Genomic DNA, 16,290 nt, shown 5'->3' on the forward strand with positions numbered 1-16,290 from the left:
CTTTCTTTAGAAAGTACTTTTCTTAGATTTATGTCTGCTACCCAAATTCTCTCATGATATTGATATTCTGCAAGTATGAGAAACAAGGCACATACACCTAACATTAGAAGACAATTTTCAAAATTTTTATAACTTTAAAAACATCTAGAAAACTATAATAACTCTTGTTGCAGTACTATGCAGGTGACAGTTGTGGTTAATTACATACAGGATTTCATCTTAACCCTTAACGGTTCACATTCAGATTTTCTTACTGTTTTAAGCAAAGCAAAACAAAACAAAAGAGACAGAGATCCCTCCCAGAAATAATAATATTCTAATGTCTTGCTTATTTTATTTGCATGGAAGGCAACTTAAAAGACACTGAATTTAACCTAATGTATCTGGGGCTGCGTTTACTGTCACAAATGAGGCCTGAGTCTCAGGCTTACCTGCACAGCACCTCCCCGTCCAGCTGTTGGGGATTTCTGTGGTCAATGATGATGATGTCATGATGTTTGTCCAGGAAACAGGCAAGGGCCGTCTGAGCCTCCTTGATAACTGTACACTTAAACCCTGCTTTTTCACATGCCCTACAGAATCCATTACACTGCTTATCTTCTTTGGGAAACACTAAAAGTACCTGAATCAAAAAAGCATGAACACTTTTAAAAAAAAAAAAAAAGAAAGGTGTCGTTAGAATTGTCATTTCTTAACAAGCCACAGAAAACTCCCAAGTGTTTTCAAGGCAAGTACACAGATGTGAGCATAACGATCTGTTGAGTAAATCCTTTTCCTACATGTAACCCTGGGACGTTATCACTCAGCTCCGTGAAATGAGTGCTATCCTATCTGTTCTTAGTCTGGAAGTCAGTGCATGGATCATATGCTTATTTCTTTTGCTAATAAGCCCACTGGAAGAACTCAACAAAGACTTGATTAAGTACTTTATCTTAAAACTGAATCAATTAAAAAACACAAATATTTATTTTAGTTAACAGTAAGTTAACTAGGTAAGTCCTTAGATGGCAAACACCAATATTTCAGTCAAACTCCCAGAATACTTAATACTTTAAATAATACGTTTAAGTATTCTGACTCAAGACTTTATGTAATTCCTCCAAGTTAAAAAAAAAAATTACTTTGATTATAAGAGAGGAGACTTAAAGTAGACCAAAACGTTACAACTCAAAAACTGCCCGTTTAGTGACACAAGAATAGCACCAGGTGCAAGAGACAGCTGGCTGTCCTCGCGCCTGGCCTGGATGGGCGAGGCCTGCGTCTGCTGCCCTTTCCCCTGCGCGGCCAAGCCGCCACGCCAAACCTGGGGCAGGAGAGCACTGCTCCATCCCTTCACACTCAGACTGACTAACAGGGGGAAACTGTGGTACGTTGTACAGTCAAGGTGGGACAGCCTAAGGGAAAGAGACTGCAAAGCTGACAGAAACCCCATTCCCCAAGACTCAGTCCCTCTAAGCTTACCCAGGTGCACAAATACCACAAGTGCAAAGAGTTAAGAGAGCACATTTCTTCTGTGCTGCACAGCATGTGGGATCTTAGTTCCCTGACCAGGGATCAAACCCAGGCCCCCTGCATTGGGACCGTGGAGTCTTAATCACTGGACCACTAGGGAAGTCTCAAGAGCACATTTCTGCCAGTCCTTTTCACATTTTAAAAAATGTAACAGTGAGCATGCGTTTGTGTACAGGAAGCATCAAGTAACGCTGGAGCTAAATTTCAATTGGTTATTTTAATATTTTGGATTAGAAAATTTATAGATATTTTCTCTCTGCTAAAGCTGATTCAGTAACAGACGACCATGCTTTTACTCTCTACATTGGAAAATTTCAAACCTACAAAAAGTCATGAATGACAATAAATGCTAGAACACCCTTCTTCTAGTTTCATCAATTGTTAACATTTTGCCACCTTTGCTTTCTCTCTCTCCACATACATACTACACACGTACACACACACACAATTATACATATTATTTTATTGCTGAACCTTTTAAAGTAGGTTGCAGACATTTCATCTCTAAATACCTCAATGTGTATTTCTACGAAGAGTACATTCCCTGATATAACTGTAGTACTGCTATCAAGTTCAGGGAATTCAATATTGATCCAATATTTTATCTAAAACAGAAGATTATTTTCAATGTATAACTTTAGACCCTCTCCCTCCCCGTCTTTAAAGAAAATCAAGGTGAAAATTACAGCATGGTGTATTATTACCTGGAGCTGATCTGGATGAAATCTCATGGGGCCAAATTGTATATCAGCTACTGCTACCTGCAAGAAAAAGATCTGCTTAAAAATGAAAAGAGAAAAAAAAAAGATAAGCTTGCTTAAATTTTTCTCTCATCAGTGCCACAGATGAAAATGAAATTTCTACTCTAGAGAAAAATTACGTAAATACTTATTAGACACAGGGATCTCAGTTATCTCCTTATAAACCCCAGGAAAGGTGGAGAGCAGAGAAGGACACATAAAATGAGTCTGATCCCGGCTTTTCTTTTCCTAGCTGTGTGTGACTCTAAGTGAATTACCCAACCTTCGGCCTCAACTCCTCATGTGTTAAAGAGATCACGTGAGATTACAATATAAAGAGCCCCCAAAGATTAGACACTGAACGAACATTGGTTTCTTCCACGTCTACTCCCATCTTTCCCCTGATGGACAACGAAATCTTACATCTAAAATGGCACACACACAAAAAAGAAATCCAGCTATCAGAACCATGGGACCTCAAAGACTCCTTGTTGAGAAACGGTTAACACTTTCATTTTACAGACAAGCACGGTGCTTATCAATAAATGCTTATTGGGAATTTCCCTGGTGGTCCAGCGGTTAGGACTCTGTACCTCACTGCTGGGGGGCCCGGGTTTGATCCCTGTTCAGGGAACTAAGATCCCACAAGCCTCGTGGTGCGGCCAAAAAAAAAAAAGCTTATCTATTTGAGAACTTAACACCAACACACAAAGATAAATACAGTGTCATAACCAAACCCCAACAAGTAATAGAATCATAGCGCCAATGGAGGGCTCAGCATATACTGGGCACTGTGCTAAGGGCTGAACATACGTTATCTCGCTGAACCTTTGCAACATGCTGAGAGTTTACTTTGGAAAGCTGAGGTTCCAAGTACTTTGTTTAAGGCCACACAGCAGCAAGTGGCATCTGGGATTCCACTGACCAGTCTGTTTAGTTTTATAAACTGTGCTGCAAACCCAGGGCCACTGGAAGGTTTGGGAAGTCTGTGCACTGCAAAAAGGAGCACAAGGGAGGGAGAATGGAGAGCTAAAATCCAGCCCCAAGCCATGAACCCTGGCCTTGGGTTGCTACCTGGAGGAAGAGACACATTTTGCAATTTTTCCAGAAACACTGTATATATGTGTTGAGGGGATCCCTATCCTACTCCAGGCCGCTGGGTGACGGGTGTGATTTCATACCTAAAACACAGCAGCAGCAGAACTAGATCTATAAACCTTCCCACAAGATACTTCCTAACTGCCTGCCACCTCCCATCTCTCCCCTCAAGCAGTGATCTCTCCTACAGTAAACACATGCAACAAAACCTGCTTAGTGATGGAGGAAGTCCATGTATATTTTTAACTGCTAGAAGCTGATGTCTACTAATTATGGGACACTGGCTCAGTTTCTGATTTGCTTTGTAGTAACTTCATCTCTCAGAAGGTGTAGAATGAGGGTCGCTACTACTCTAGACCTGAGACTGAGGAGGAGGGCTTTGCAGTAGGGTGGAAGGGTGAGCACAGACATCCCACAGCACCGTCTATCCTCCAGAGCTGGGCAGTCACCGGCCTCATCAAGAGGCACAGCTGGATGCCAAAGCCAGAATTTCTGACGGAATATGATCCAGGAGGTCCAAGAGAGTCTTAAAAGAGAGAGATGTGCTCTACGTAATCATACTCCCACAGTGCAGTGAGAAGGAAGGCAAGAGGCACCGAGAGAGACCAATCTGAACAATGACTATTTTGTTGGTTTTTATGAACAAAGTTTAAAGAAATGAATGAATGAAAGAACAAGAAATGATACAGGCCTACTGCTTGGAGAAGACAGTGAAACTACTCAGGAAAAAGAAAGAGAAGGCAGAAAATGACAGGAAAAAGAAGGGAAATCATTTTGCTGATTTTCTACAGTGTTGGGGCAGGGTGGAGTTGCACAAAAGAAACCAGAAAACCCATCAACAGGAGCGCTGTGCCACTGCCTAGGATGAAGCGGTTGCTGGACAGCACTTGGGTCCTCTGTGTGAAACGGCGGCTGCAGCCTCTCACAGAGGATACTCATGAAATTTGCTATGAAGGATCAAGGAGACAAAAGATAAAGTCTGAACGGACAGAAAGAAAATATTTATAAATATCGTAAAAACATATACTAGGTCACAAAGAAAACTTTAAAACATATTCCTTGTACAGCCTTTATTTCCAACCATAAGGCAATCAAACCAAAATTAAAAACAGAAGAAATACCCCCTCCTTGGAAATTTTTAAACTCATGTAACTGCCGGATCAGAGAGGGAAATGCAAACTATGCCTACAGATTGCTTGGAAAATAATAAAAATGAGAATGTCATGTAATAAAACCTACAGGATACTAGTAAATTTTACTCAGAGGCAAAATTCACAGTCTTAGATCTTTCTGTCATGAAACAAGAATTAATATACTAAGCTTTCAAATCACTAAATTTGAGAAAGTCAACAGTACAAACTTAAGGAAACCAGGAGGAGAAAAATAAGCTAAAGGCTATAATAATTAATAAAACTTTAAAATGTTAACGACTAGCTTGATTTTAAAAAACACATACTATATAGTGTCGGTCACAAGCTGAGGGACGAGACAAAAGAATGGACAGCTATATGCTAACACATATATATGCAATCTAAAAAAAAAAAAGTGGTTCTGAAGAACCTAGGGGCAGGACAGGAATAAAGTCATAGATGTAGAAAATGGACTTGAGGAAACAGAGGGGGAAGGGTAAGCTGGGACGAAGTGAGAGAGTGGCACTGACATATATACCCTACCAAATGTAAAATAGATAGCTAGTGGGAAGCAGCTGCATAGCACAGGGAGATCAGCTCATGCTTTGTGACCACCTAGAGGGGTGGGATAGGGAGAGTGGGAGGGAGACGCAAGAGGTAGGGAATATAGGGATATATGTATACGTATAGCTGATTCACCTTGTTATACAGCAGCAACTAACACAACAACATAAAGCAATTATACTCCGATGAAGATGTTAAATAAATTAATAAATAATAAATAAATAAAAAGAATGGACAGCTAAGGGCAAAAGTCTCATTCTTCCTGGGAAAACAATTCTGAGTACATGGTCTACACCCAAAGTGGGTGAAATAACTTTTACAAACAAAGGACAGAGTAACTTTATGATCTCAACTTGTAAAAATAACTCACCGCCGCATTAATTCTAAGAAATAAAAGAAGATATAGATTAATTTTTTTAAAGAGCATGGATTCTACTTCAGTATAATTTTAGCAGTATCATTTTAAAACATTAATGTTTCAGCAACTCTATTTTACCATTGAATACTTTCTTTATTTACTTAACTAGATTGCATTTTAACCTTACATCCTGTCTACGGGGTATATCCGGCTCTCAGGACCTCTGTCAAGCGGTGTCCCAGCAGAGCCGGACAATTACTTACACCACTGCCCCCCCCCAAAATAACCACCACCAGGAAATCTGATGACATTACTCAGTGAGCAGACGTCAGCAGTGGGCCCTCAAAGAGTAAACAACTTCCCAACTGCTCTGGATAAGGGGATCGGAACTACTAGAATTCGTGCATTCATCCTTTCTTTGTGTATGAAAATCAGAATCAAACTGACCTAATGCTTCAGGCCATAGCCCTCTTAATAATTATTTATTTTTCACATTAATATTTAGAAGGGAATAGTCATTTTCAAATCAGTTTTAATAACAGCTTTCAGCTTCAAAAGCAACTGATATTTTTAGGTAACACAGGAGCAATAATATATTCATGAACTGATATCAGTAATTATACAAGTTGTTGAATTTAGTCTTTTGGGTTTTTAAATATTTATATATTTATTAAGATTTATTGTTAAAAAAAGACTGTTAAATTGGGATATCAGATAAGAATGATGTCTGTTTGTATTTTATTATTTTAAAGTAATTTTTTGTTAATGGCTGATGGAAATCTGAAATACATTATTATTAGACACCTTGATGAACCACCTATCAGTTTTCTTTTGTTTGCCTAACTGACCTAACTGCGGGGCAAAGTTACTATGTTACCAATCTTGATCACCAGTGGGGGTAGGAGAGGAAAGAGATATATAATTCCAACCTGTCTAAATATTCTACTCCTCTGACCCTCCCTTACCCCTTGCCTGCTTTTTTATTTCTGCAGCTTTAGTTACCATTTGCCCCACTACATATTTTATTCTCTTCTTATTAAAGGAGTGTCTCTCCCATGAGAATGCAAGTTCTACAAAGACAGGGATTATCTGCTTTATTTATTGCTATATTTCCAATACCCAAAACAGTGCCTAGCACACGGCAGACATTCAAAAAATATTTCTGAATGAATGTTTGCCCAACAGCTAATCTTTTTTTATCTCTGTATTTAAATTTTTATTTTATTAAGTCTTTTGAAAATGTAATGTATTTATTTTTTAACATCTTTATTGGAGTATAATTGCTTTACAATGAGCTAATCTTTTTGAACCAATCATTTATCTAAAAATCATACTCATACCAGCTTATACATATACACATGTATATAATACAGCACTTCCAGTTTTCAGAGTATTTTCATATATATTTTATATTGTAAAGGAACAGAAAGGAAGGAAGCAATCTTAGGAAAAGCCTAAGCACTAGGAACCACAAATGAATCATGTGATCTTTTTCCTACATCCTTTTATTAGAAACAGAAAGTTATGCTGGGATCAATTTATATTAATTGTTTACAAACCTAGGAACTATAGCAAAGACATAAATCAGATTTTGTCTTGAGCCATACTGTCCCTCCAGGCTTTCCCTGTACAGCCAGTGGCCATCTTGTCTCTCTCTGGGCAAAGAGTGGTAAATTGATCAAAGGGGCACAGCCTGGACAAGAGTCAGGAGACACCAGTTCTTAGGTGGGGAGAGTCAAAATTAACCCAGACATTTGGGGACCACCTACTTACTATGTTATAAGCCAAGCACAGAGGTAGGTACTGAGAGTGCAAAGACCAAATGCCTACCCTGTCCTGAGTAGGAGAAGGGGAAAACGTAAATTATGACAACATGGCGCAGATTTAATATAGAAAGAAGGTGTCTAGTATGTGCTAAAGACTTTGCTTCCAAACATATTTAAATCCAATTTAGTCCTTACCCTATGAGTAAGGGAAGCTCATTAACTCCATTTTATTGATGACCAAACTGAAGCTCAGAGCCGTATTATTAAAGCGCTGGTAAGTGGCAATGGTGGGAACTGGGCCCAATTCACAGGAACTTAATTCCTGTCGTCTTTTTTTTTAAAATAATAAATTTATTTATTTATTTTTGGCTGCGTTGGGTCTTCGTCGCTGCGCGCAGGCTTTCTCTAGTTGCAGCGAGCGGGGGCTACTCTTCCTTGCGGTGCGTGGGCTTCTTATTGCGGTGGCTTCTCTTGTTGCGGAGCACGGGCTCTAGGCGCGTGCGCTTCAGTAGTTGTGGCTCGCGGGCTCCAGAGTGTAGGCTCAGTAGTTGTGGGACACGGACTTAGATGCTCCGTGGCATGTGGGATCTTCCCGAACCAGGGTGTGAACCTGTGTCCCCTGCGCTGGCAGGTGGATTCTTTTTTTTTTCTGTGGTACGCGGGCCTCTCACTGTTGTGGCCTCTCCCGTTGCGGAGCACAGGCTCCGGACGCGCAGGCTCAGCGGCCATGGCTCACAGGCCCAGCCGCTCCGCGGCATGTGGGATCTTGCCGGACCGGGGCACGAACCCGTGTCCCCTGCATCGGCAGGCGGACTCTCAACCACTGCACCACGAGGGAGGCCCCCTGTGGTCTTTTCATGCTTCACTGGGAAAGGCCTAAAGTTACCTGACCCTAACCTGTATCTAGCTGAAATAAGACCAAGAACCTGGAAAGCAGCATCCATCCATTTGACAAATCTCTGTTGAACACTCACTATGTATCAGATGGTTTCCTAGGCACTGGGCATTCAACAGAGAACAAGACAGATAATACTGCTACACAGCAGGGAGGGGTTTGATGGAGAGTAACTGGGTTACTGTTTTGAATCAGAGTCAAGGAAGGCCTCTCTGAGGGGGAACTGTGGAAGGCGAGATCTGAATGACGAGGAGTCAGCCACGCCAGGAGTGGAGGAGGGAGCACCAGGCAGAGCACAGGACTGAAGGTGGGAACAGGGTGGACATTTGAGGAAAGGAGAGGGAAGAGTGCCGAGATGAGCTCACGGCTAGGCAGGAGCTGTAAGATGCGGAGCTTTCTAAGCCAGAACAAGAAAACTGGGTTTTATTCTAAATTTCATGAAGAGCCACTAGAAAGTTTTATACAAGGGAATGATATGATCTGATTTTTATTCTTTTAAGATCCCTTTGGGGACTTCCCTGGCAGTGCAGTGGTTAAGACTCCACGTTCCCAATGCAGGGGGCCCGGGTTTGACCCCTGGTCGGGGAACTAAAATCCTGCATACTGTGCAGTGCAGCCAATAATAATAATAATAATAATAAAATAAATGAATGAATGATCCCTTTTGCTACCTGTGGAAAACAGTCAGTGAGAGAGTGAGAGTAGAGGCAAAGAGACAGTAAGGAAGCTTCTGTAGTAGTCCAAGTGAGAGACGATGGTAGCCTGGCCTAGCAGTTGCCACGGAGATGAGTAGATGAATCTGGGGTGTGTTTTGCAGGTGGAGTGATCAGGACTTGCTAATGGACAGAACACAACCAAATCCACCGATTCCAAGACCAGAATTCTGATATCTGACTTGAAGTTTTACGTCAGTGCTGTGTGGAAATTTGGGGTTCTGCAGGGCATCCTAGTAGAAGCTGGTGTGGATCTGCTTGGTCCTTTCCAGATCCACCCACAAGATGGCACCAAGATCTACCCTGAGGCAAAGCTCCTTCCTAGCCGCTTCCCCTGGTCCTTCTCCCAGAGCAAGCAAAATACTCCATTATCCATCCTCAATGTCCCAGTCTCTTTTTTCTCCCCTTACCTGGTCTTAATATGCCCTTCAGTCAATTTAAACAGCACATATTTACAAGAAGGCTTTTATGTTACCTTGGATGCCAAAATCAAGTCACATGCTAGGGTGAAACAGTTCAGGTCCTTTTTTCCCAAACCCATAGTGCTGGGCAAAAAATGGTGTCTGGATTAAATGAACTATTTAAAGAGCTTATCACAGGGCTTCCCTGGTGGTGCAGTGGTTGAGAGTCCTCCTGCCAATGCAGGGGACACGGGTTCGGGCCCCGGTCTGGGAAAATCCCACATGCCGCGGAGCGCATGGCCCCGTGAGCCATGGCCGCTGAGCCTGCGTGTCCGGAGCCTGTGCTCCGCAACGGGAGAGGCCACAGCAGTGAGAGGCCCGCGTTAACGCAAATAAATAAATAAATAAATAAATAAAATAAAGAGCTTATCACAATTCCTGACAGTAAGCAAATGCCCAATAAATTCTAACTATCTACAGAAAAGGTTTTCTAAGAAGTTTTTGCTATGAAACTATAATTTTACACACACAGAGCTATTTCTTTCAGAGCACTTAGGTAATCTCTAATAAGAACCATTAACATCACAGTACCTTGAAATACTGTACAAAATAGGACCCACTTCTTAAATATTATGTTAATGTAGTTGATACAGGGGACAAATAAAGGTTTTCTAGAAACCCTGCAAGGAGACTGCCTCGGAAGGTGAAAACAGAATCAACCCAGAAAAATTGAGGCTAGCCAACTGAAGGATTAACCCAACCCATGAGCCTCTCTTTCACTGTGTCAGTGAAATTTAAGAATCCTCAAATCCAACTGCAGAAATCTAGCTATAACATCATGGAGGCAAGACCAGAATCTACTTCTTCCCCACCCCCTCCAAAAAGAGAAGACTGACCACTTGGATCTTCCCGTCAGAATGAGGAGGGTGTACAGGCAGCCCAGCAGAGGGAAGCCAGAGGTTGAGAACTCAGTGCTATTGATTCAGCTCCCTCCCAGAGAAAAACTGAATCCAGCAGGCATGGATGATCTAAATATCAAAAGGAATACTCCTAGCTTATAAATTAATAAATTAGCATCCTGCCTCTCTCTGGGACAAGTCTATTTCAGGCGTATTTACATTTATCAGTCGTGTTTATCTCACACCCTGCACACTCAGACAGCAGTGAGCCTTATTCAGAAGGCTCCACAGCTGCTTGCCCGCCCACATGACCACTCCCACAAACCCGACTGCAAGCCCCAGCCTAGATTTTACTGGGTTTGCTTAATGGACCTCAGTGCTGTCTGAAGGGGATTACACTGAGAATGACAACCCACGCAACACAGTGAATTATCCAGAATCATCCAAACTTCCCTTCACCAGTACTCCTGAGGTGGGACACATATGGGTTTGAACTCTGACTCCTCTCCCCTGAAAAACTGTAACTTTAGGCAAGTTTCTTCACTTTGCTAAATCTCACCTGGAAATTAGTGACTGTGAAGATGAAATGAGTAACAGATATGCAGCTCTCTGCATGGTGCCTGGCATACAGTTAAGTGCTCCATAGCGAGCAGCCATTATCACTAGTGAAAGGGGATGCATGAGCATTCACGATGCCCCTGGTTTGGTTCTAGAGCAATGAAGAAATCCTTACTAGGTATGGAAGCTAAAAACGTAGGTTTTGACATAAAGTGGGTTTCCAAACTCAGTTGTGGCACGCAGGCCCTAGAGTGCGCAGACTTCAGTAGTTGCAGTGCGTGGGTTCAGCAGTTGTAGCTCGCAGGCTCTAGGGTGCAGGCTCAGTAGCTGTGGCGCACGGGCTTAGTTGCTCCGCGGCATGTGGGATCTTCCCGGACCAGGGCTCGAACCCGTGGCCCCTGCATTGGCAAGCGGATTCTTAACCACTGTGCCACCAGGGAAGTCCTAAGGTAAAATCTTGACCAGAAGTTGTCTGGTATTTATGTTTCTAAAATGTATATCTACATCCACCAAACTAAATATATTTTTAAGACTTTTTTCAGAGTACTTTTAGGTTTACAACAAAATTAAGAGGGAGGTACAAAAATTTCCATTATACCCCCGCCCCCACACAGGCACAGCCTCTGCCATCATTAACATCACTCACCAGAACAATACATTTTTTAACCAAGGATGAACCTACACTGACACATCATAATCACCCCAAATCCATACTCTACCTTAGGGTTCACTCTTGGTGTTGTACATTCTATGGGTTTGGACAAATATACAGTGATGTGTATCCATTATAATATCCTATAGAGTATTTTCACTGCCCTAAAAATCCTCTGTACTCTACCTGTTCATCCCTCCCCACCCCCTACCACTGGCAACCATTTACCTTCTTATTGTCTCCATAGTTTTTTGCCTTTTCTAGACTACCATATAGTTGGAATCATACAAGTATGTAGCCTTTTCATATTGGCTTCTTTCACTTAGTAATACGGATTTAAGGTTCCTCCATGTCTTTTTTGTGGCTTGATAGCTCATTTCTTTTTAGTACTGAATAATATTCCACTGTCTGGATGTACCAAATTTATCCATTCACCTACTGGAGGACATCTTGGTTGCTTCTAAGTTTTGACACTTATGAATAAAGCTGCTATAAACATGCTTATGCCGGTGTTTGTATAGATATGTTTTCAACTCCTTTGGGTAAATACCAAGGAGAGCAATTGCTAGATCGTATGATAAGAGTATGTTTAGTATTGTAAGAAACTGCCAATCTGTCTTCCAAAGTGGCTATGCCATTTTGCATTCCCCCTAGCACTGTTTGCACCCTCCAACCCCATTGCTCCACATCCTTGTCAGTATCTGGTGTTGTCAGTGTTCCAGATTTTGGCCATTTAAATAGGTGTAGAGTAGTATCTTACTGTTGTTTTAATCTGCATTTCCCTGACGACACATGATGTTGGGCATCTTTTCATATGCTTCTTTGCCATCTGTATATCTTCTTCGGAGGTGGCTGTTAAGGTCTTTGGCCCATTTTTTAATCAGATTGTTCATTTTCTAACTGTTGCGTTTTTAAGAGTTCTTTATGTATTTTGGACACCAGTCTCTTATCAGACACATCTTTTGCATATATTTTTCCCAGTCTGTGGCTTGTCTTCTAATTCTTTTGATATTGTCTTTCACAGAGCAGCAGTTTTTAATTTTAATGAAGTCCAGTGTATCAATTATTTCTTTCATGGATTACATCTTTGGTGTTGTATCTAAAAAAGCATCACTATAACCAAGGTCATCTAGGTCTTCTTCTATGTTATCTTCTAGGAGTTTTATAGTTTTACATTTTACTTTCAGGCCTATGATCCACCCTGAGTTAATTTTTGTGAAGGGTGTGACAACTGTATCTAAATCCATTATTTGGGATATGGCTGTCCAGTTGTTCCAGCACCATTTGTTGAAGTGACAGTCTTTGTTCCATTGTATTGCCTTTGCTCCTTTGTCAAAGATCAGTTGGCTATATTTATGTGTGTCTATTTCTGGGCTTCCAACTTTGTTCTTTAATATTGTATAGCTATTCCGGGTCTTTCGCCTCTCCATGTAAATGCTTTAATCAGTTTGTTAATATCCATAAAGTAACTTGCTGAGATTTTGACTGGGATTGCATTGAATCTATAGATCAAGTTGGGAAGAACTGACATCTTGACAGTATTGAGCCTCCCTACCCACAAACATGGAATATCTCTCCATTTACTTGGTTCATCTTTGATTTTCTTCAGAATTTTTTAGTTTTCCTCATACAGATCTTGCACATATTTTGTTAGATTTATACCTAAGTTTCTTTTGTTGTTTTTTGGGTGCTAATGTAAATGGTATTGTGTTTTTATTTTCAAATTGTGCTCGCTCATTGTTAGTATATAGGAAAGCAATTGACTTCTGTATATTAGTCGTGTATCCTGCAACCTTGCTATAATCACTTACTAGTTTCCGGAGTTCTTCTGTCTGTTGTTCTGGATTTTCTATACAGACAATCATGTCATCTGTGAACAATGACAGTTTTATGTCTTCCTTCCCAAGCTGTATACCTTTTATATCCTTTTCTTGACTTTTTGCATTAGCAAGGACTTTCAGTATGACGTTAAAAAGAAGTGGTGAGAGGGGACATCACTACCCTGTACCTGATTTTAACAGGAAAGCTTCAAGTTTCTCGCCATTTAAGTATGATATGAGCTGTAGGTTTTTTGCAGATATTCTTTATCAGGTTGAGGGAGTTCCCCTCTAATCCTAGTTCGCTGAGCAACTTTTATCGTGAATGGGTTTTGGATTCTGTCAAATGTTTTCTCTATCTACTGATATGATCATGTGATTTTTCTTTTTTAGTCAGTTGATGTTGTGGATTAATTTTCTGATGTAGGAGCAGTCTTGTTTACCTGGGTCTGTTTATATCTTTTTTATTTGATTTGCTAATACTTTGTTGAAAAATTTTGCATCTATGTTCAGGAGAGATGTTGGTCTACAGTTTTCTTTTCTTGTAACGTCTTTGTCTGGTTTTGGCATGAGGGAAATGCTGGCTTCATAGAATGAGTTAGAAAGTACTCCCTCTTCTTCTATCTTCTGAAAGAGATTGGAGAGAACTGGTATAATTTCTTCCTTAAATGTTTGGTAGAAATGATCATATGGTTTTTATTCCTCAGTTTGTTGATGTGGTGTAACACTGATTGATTTGCGAATACTGAAGAAACTTTGCATCCCTGGGATAAATCCCACTTGATCATGGTGTATGCTCCTTTTAAAGTATTGTTGGATTCACACTGCTAGTATTTTGTTGAGGATTTCTGCATCTATGTTCATCAGTGATATTGGCCTATAATTTTCTTTTTTGTGGTATCTTTGTTTTTGGTATCAGGGTGATGGTGGCCTCACAGATGAGTTTGGGAGTATTCCTTCCTCTGCAATTTCTTGGAATAGTTTCAGAAGGAGAGGTGTTAACTCTTCTCTAAATGTTGATAGAATTCGCCTGTGAAGCCATTTGGTCCTGGACTTTTGTTTGTTGAGAGGTTTTGGCTTTTGTTTTTCTTTGGCTGTGCTGCTACACAGCTTGCGGGATCTTAGTTCCCCGACCAGGGACTGAATCCGGGCCCTCAGCACTGAAACCGCAGTCTTAACCATTGGACCACCAGGGAATTCCCTTGTTGGGAGTATTTTAATCACAGTTTCAATGTCAGTACTTGTGATTGGTCAGTTCATATTTTCTATTTCTTCCTGGTTCAGTCTTGGAAGGTTGTACCTTTCTAAGAATTTGTCCATTTCTTCCAGGTTGTCCATTTTATTGGCATATAGTTGCTTGTAGTAGTCTCTAACGATCCTTTGTATTTCTGTGGTGTCCATTGTAACTTCTCCTTTTTCATTTCTTATCTTATTGCTTTGAGCCCTCTCCCTTTTTTTCTTGATGAGTCTGGCTAAAGGTTTATCCATTTTGTTTATCTTTTCAAAGAACCAGCTTTTAGTTCATTAATCTTTTCTATTGTTTTCTTCGTTTCTGTTTCATTTATTTCTGCTCTGATCTTTATGATATCTTTCCTTCTACTAGCTTTGGGTTTTGTTTCTTCTTCTCTCTCTAGTTGCTTTAGGTGTAAGGTTAGTTTGTTTATGTGTGATTTTTCTTGTTTCCTGAGATAAGATTGTACAGTATTGCTATAAACTTCCCTGTTAGTACTGCTTTTGCTGCAATCCATCGGGTTTTGGATCATCGTGCTTATGTTTTCATTTGTCTCTAGGTATTTTTTGATTTCCTCTTTGATTTCTTCAGTGATCCATTGGTTGTTTAGTAGCATACTGTTTAGCCTCCATGTGTTTGTGGGTTTTACAGCTTTTTTCTTGTAGTTGATTTCTAATCCCAAAGTGCTGTGGTCAGAAAAGATGGTTGATATGATTTCAATTTTCTTAAGTTTCCTGAGGCTCGCTTTGTGGCCCAACACGCAATCAATCCTGGAGAATGTTCCATGTGCACTGGAGAAAAATGTGCGTTCTGCTGCTTTTGGATGCAATGCTCTATAAATCTCAATTAAGTCCATCTGGTCTAATGTGTAATTTAAGGCCTGTGTTTACTTATTTATTTTCTGTCTGGATGATCTGTCCATTGATGAAAGTACGGTGTTAAAGTACCCCACCATTATTGTGTTACTGTTGATTTCTCCTTTTACGACTGTTAATATTTGCCTTATATAGTGAGATCCTCCTATGTTGGGTGCATATATATTTATAATTGTTGTATCTTCTTCTTGAATTGATCCCTTGATCATTATGTAGTGTCCTTCTTTGGAAGAATCAATATTGTCAAAATGACTATACCACCCAAGGCAATCTACAGATTCAATGCAATCCCTATCAAATTACCAATGGCATTTTTCACAGGACTAGAACAAAAAAATCTTAAAATCTGTATGGAGACACAAACGATCCTGAATAGCCAAAGCAATCTTCAGAAAGAAAAACAGAGTTGGAGGAATCAGGCATCCGGACTTCAGACTACACTACAAAGCTACAGTCATCAAAATGGTACGGTACTGGCACAAAAACAGAAATACAGATCAGTGGAACAGGATAGAAAGCCCAGAAATAAACCCACACACACCTACGGTCAATTAATCTACAACAAAGGAGGCAAGACTATACAATGAAGAAAAGACAGTCTCTTCAATAAATGGTGCTGGGAACACTGGACAGCTACACTTAAAAATAAATGAAATTAGAACATTCTTTAACACCATACACAAAAGTAAACTCAAAATGGATTAAAGACCTAAATTTAAGACCGGATACTATAAAACTCTTAGAGGAAAACATAGGCAGAACACTCTTTGACAAAAATCGCAGCAATATCTTTTTCAATCCGTCTCCTAGAGTAATGGAAATAAAAACAAAATAAACAAATGGAACCTAATTAAACTCAAAGGTTTTTGCACAGCTAAGGAAACCATAAACAAAATGAAAAGACAATCCACAGAATGGGAGAAAATATTTGCAAACAATGTAACCTAGAAGGGATTAGTCTCCAAAATTTACAAACAGCTCATGCCATTTAATATCAAAAAAACAAACAACCCAATCAAAAAATGGGCAGAAGACCTGAATAGACATTTCTCTAAAGGACACATACAGATGGCCAAGAGGC

General features: G+C 40.3%; 1 protein-coding gene across 2 annotated transcripts in view; it reads right to left on the reverse strand.

The window, feature by feature from the left end:
- The window catches only part of PDE8A (phosphodiesterase 8A), a 137,310-nt gene that overhangs the window by 66,818 nt on the left and 54,202 nt on the right, over nt 1–16,290 (reverse strand). For both annotated transcript variants that reach the window (XM_079912638.1, XM_079912637.1), the window contains exons 2-3: nt 2,217–2,273; nt 432–622 (exon numbers count right to left, since the gene is read on the reverse strand). In XM_079912638.1, coding sequence (XP_079768764.1) covers nt 432–622; nt 2,217–2,273 — 248 coding nt within the window. The remainder of the gene's footprint in view (nt 1–431; nt 623–2,216; nt 2,274–16,290) is intronic.

This window comes from Stenella coeruleoalba, assembly GCF_951394435.1.
Source record: "Stenella coeruleoalba genome assembly, chromosome: 2".
Taxonomy (NCBI): Eukaryota; Metazoa; Chordata; class Mammalia; order Artiodactyla; family Delphinidae; genus Stenella; species Stenella coeruleoalba.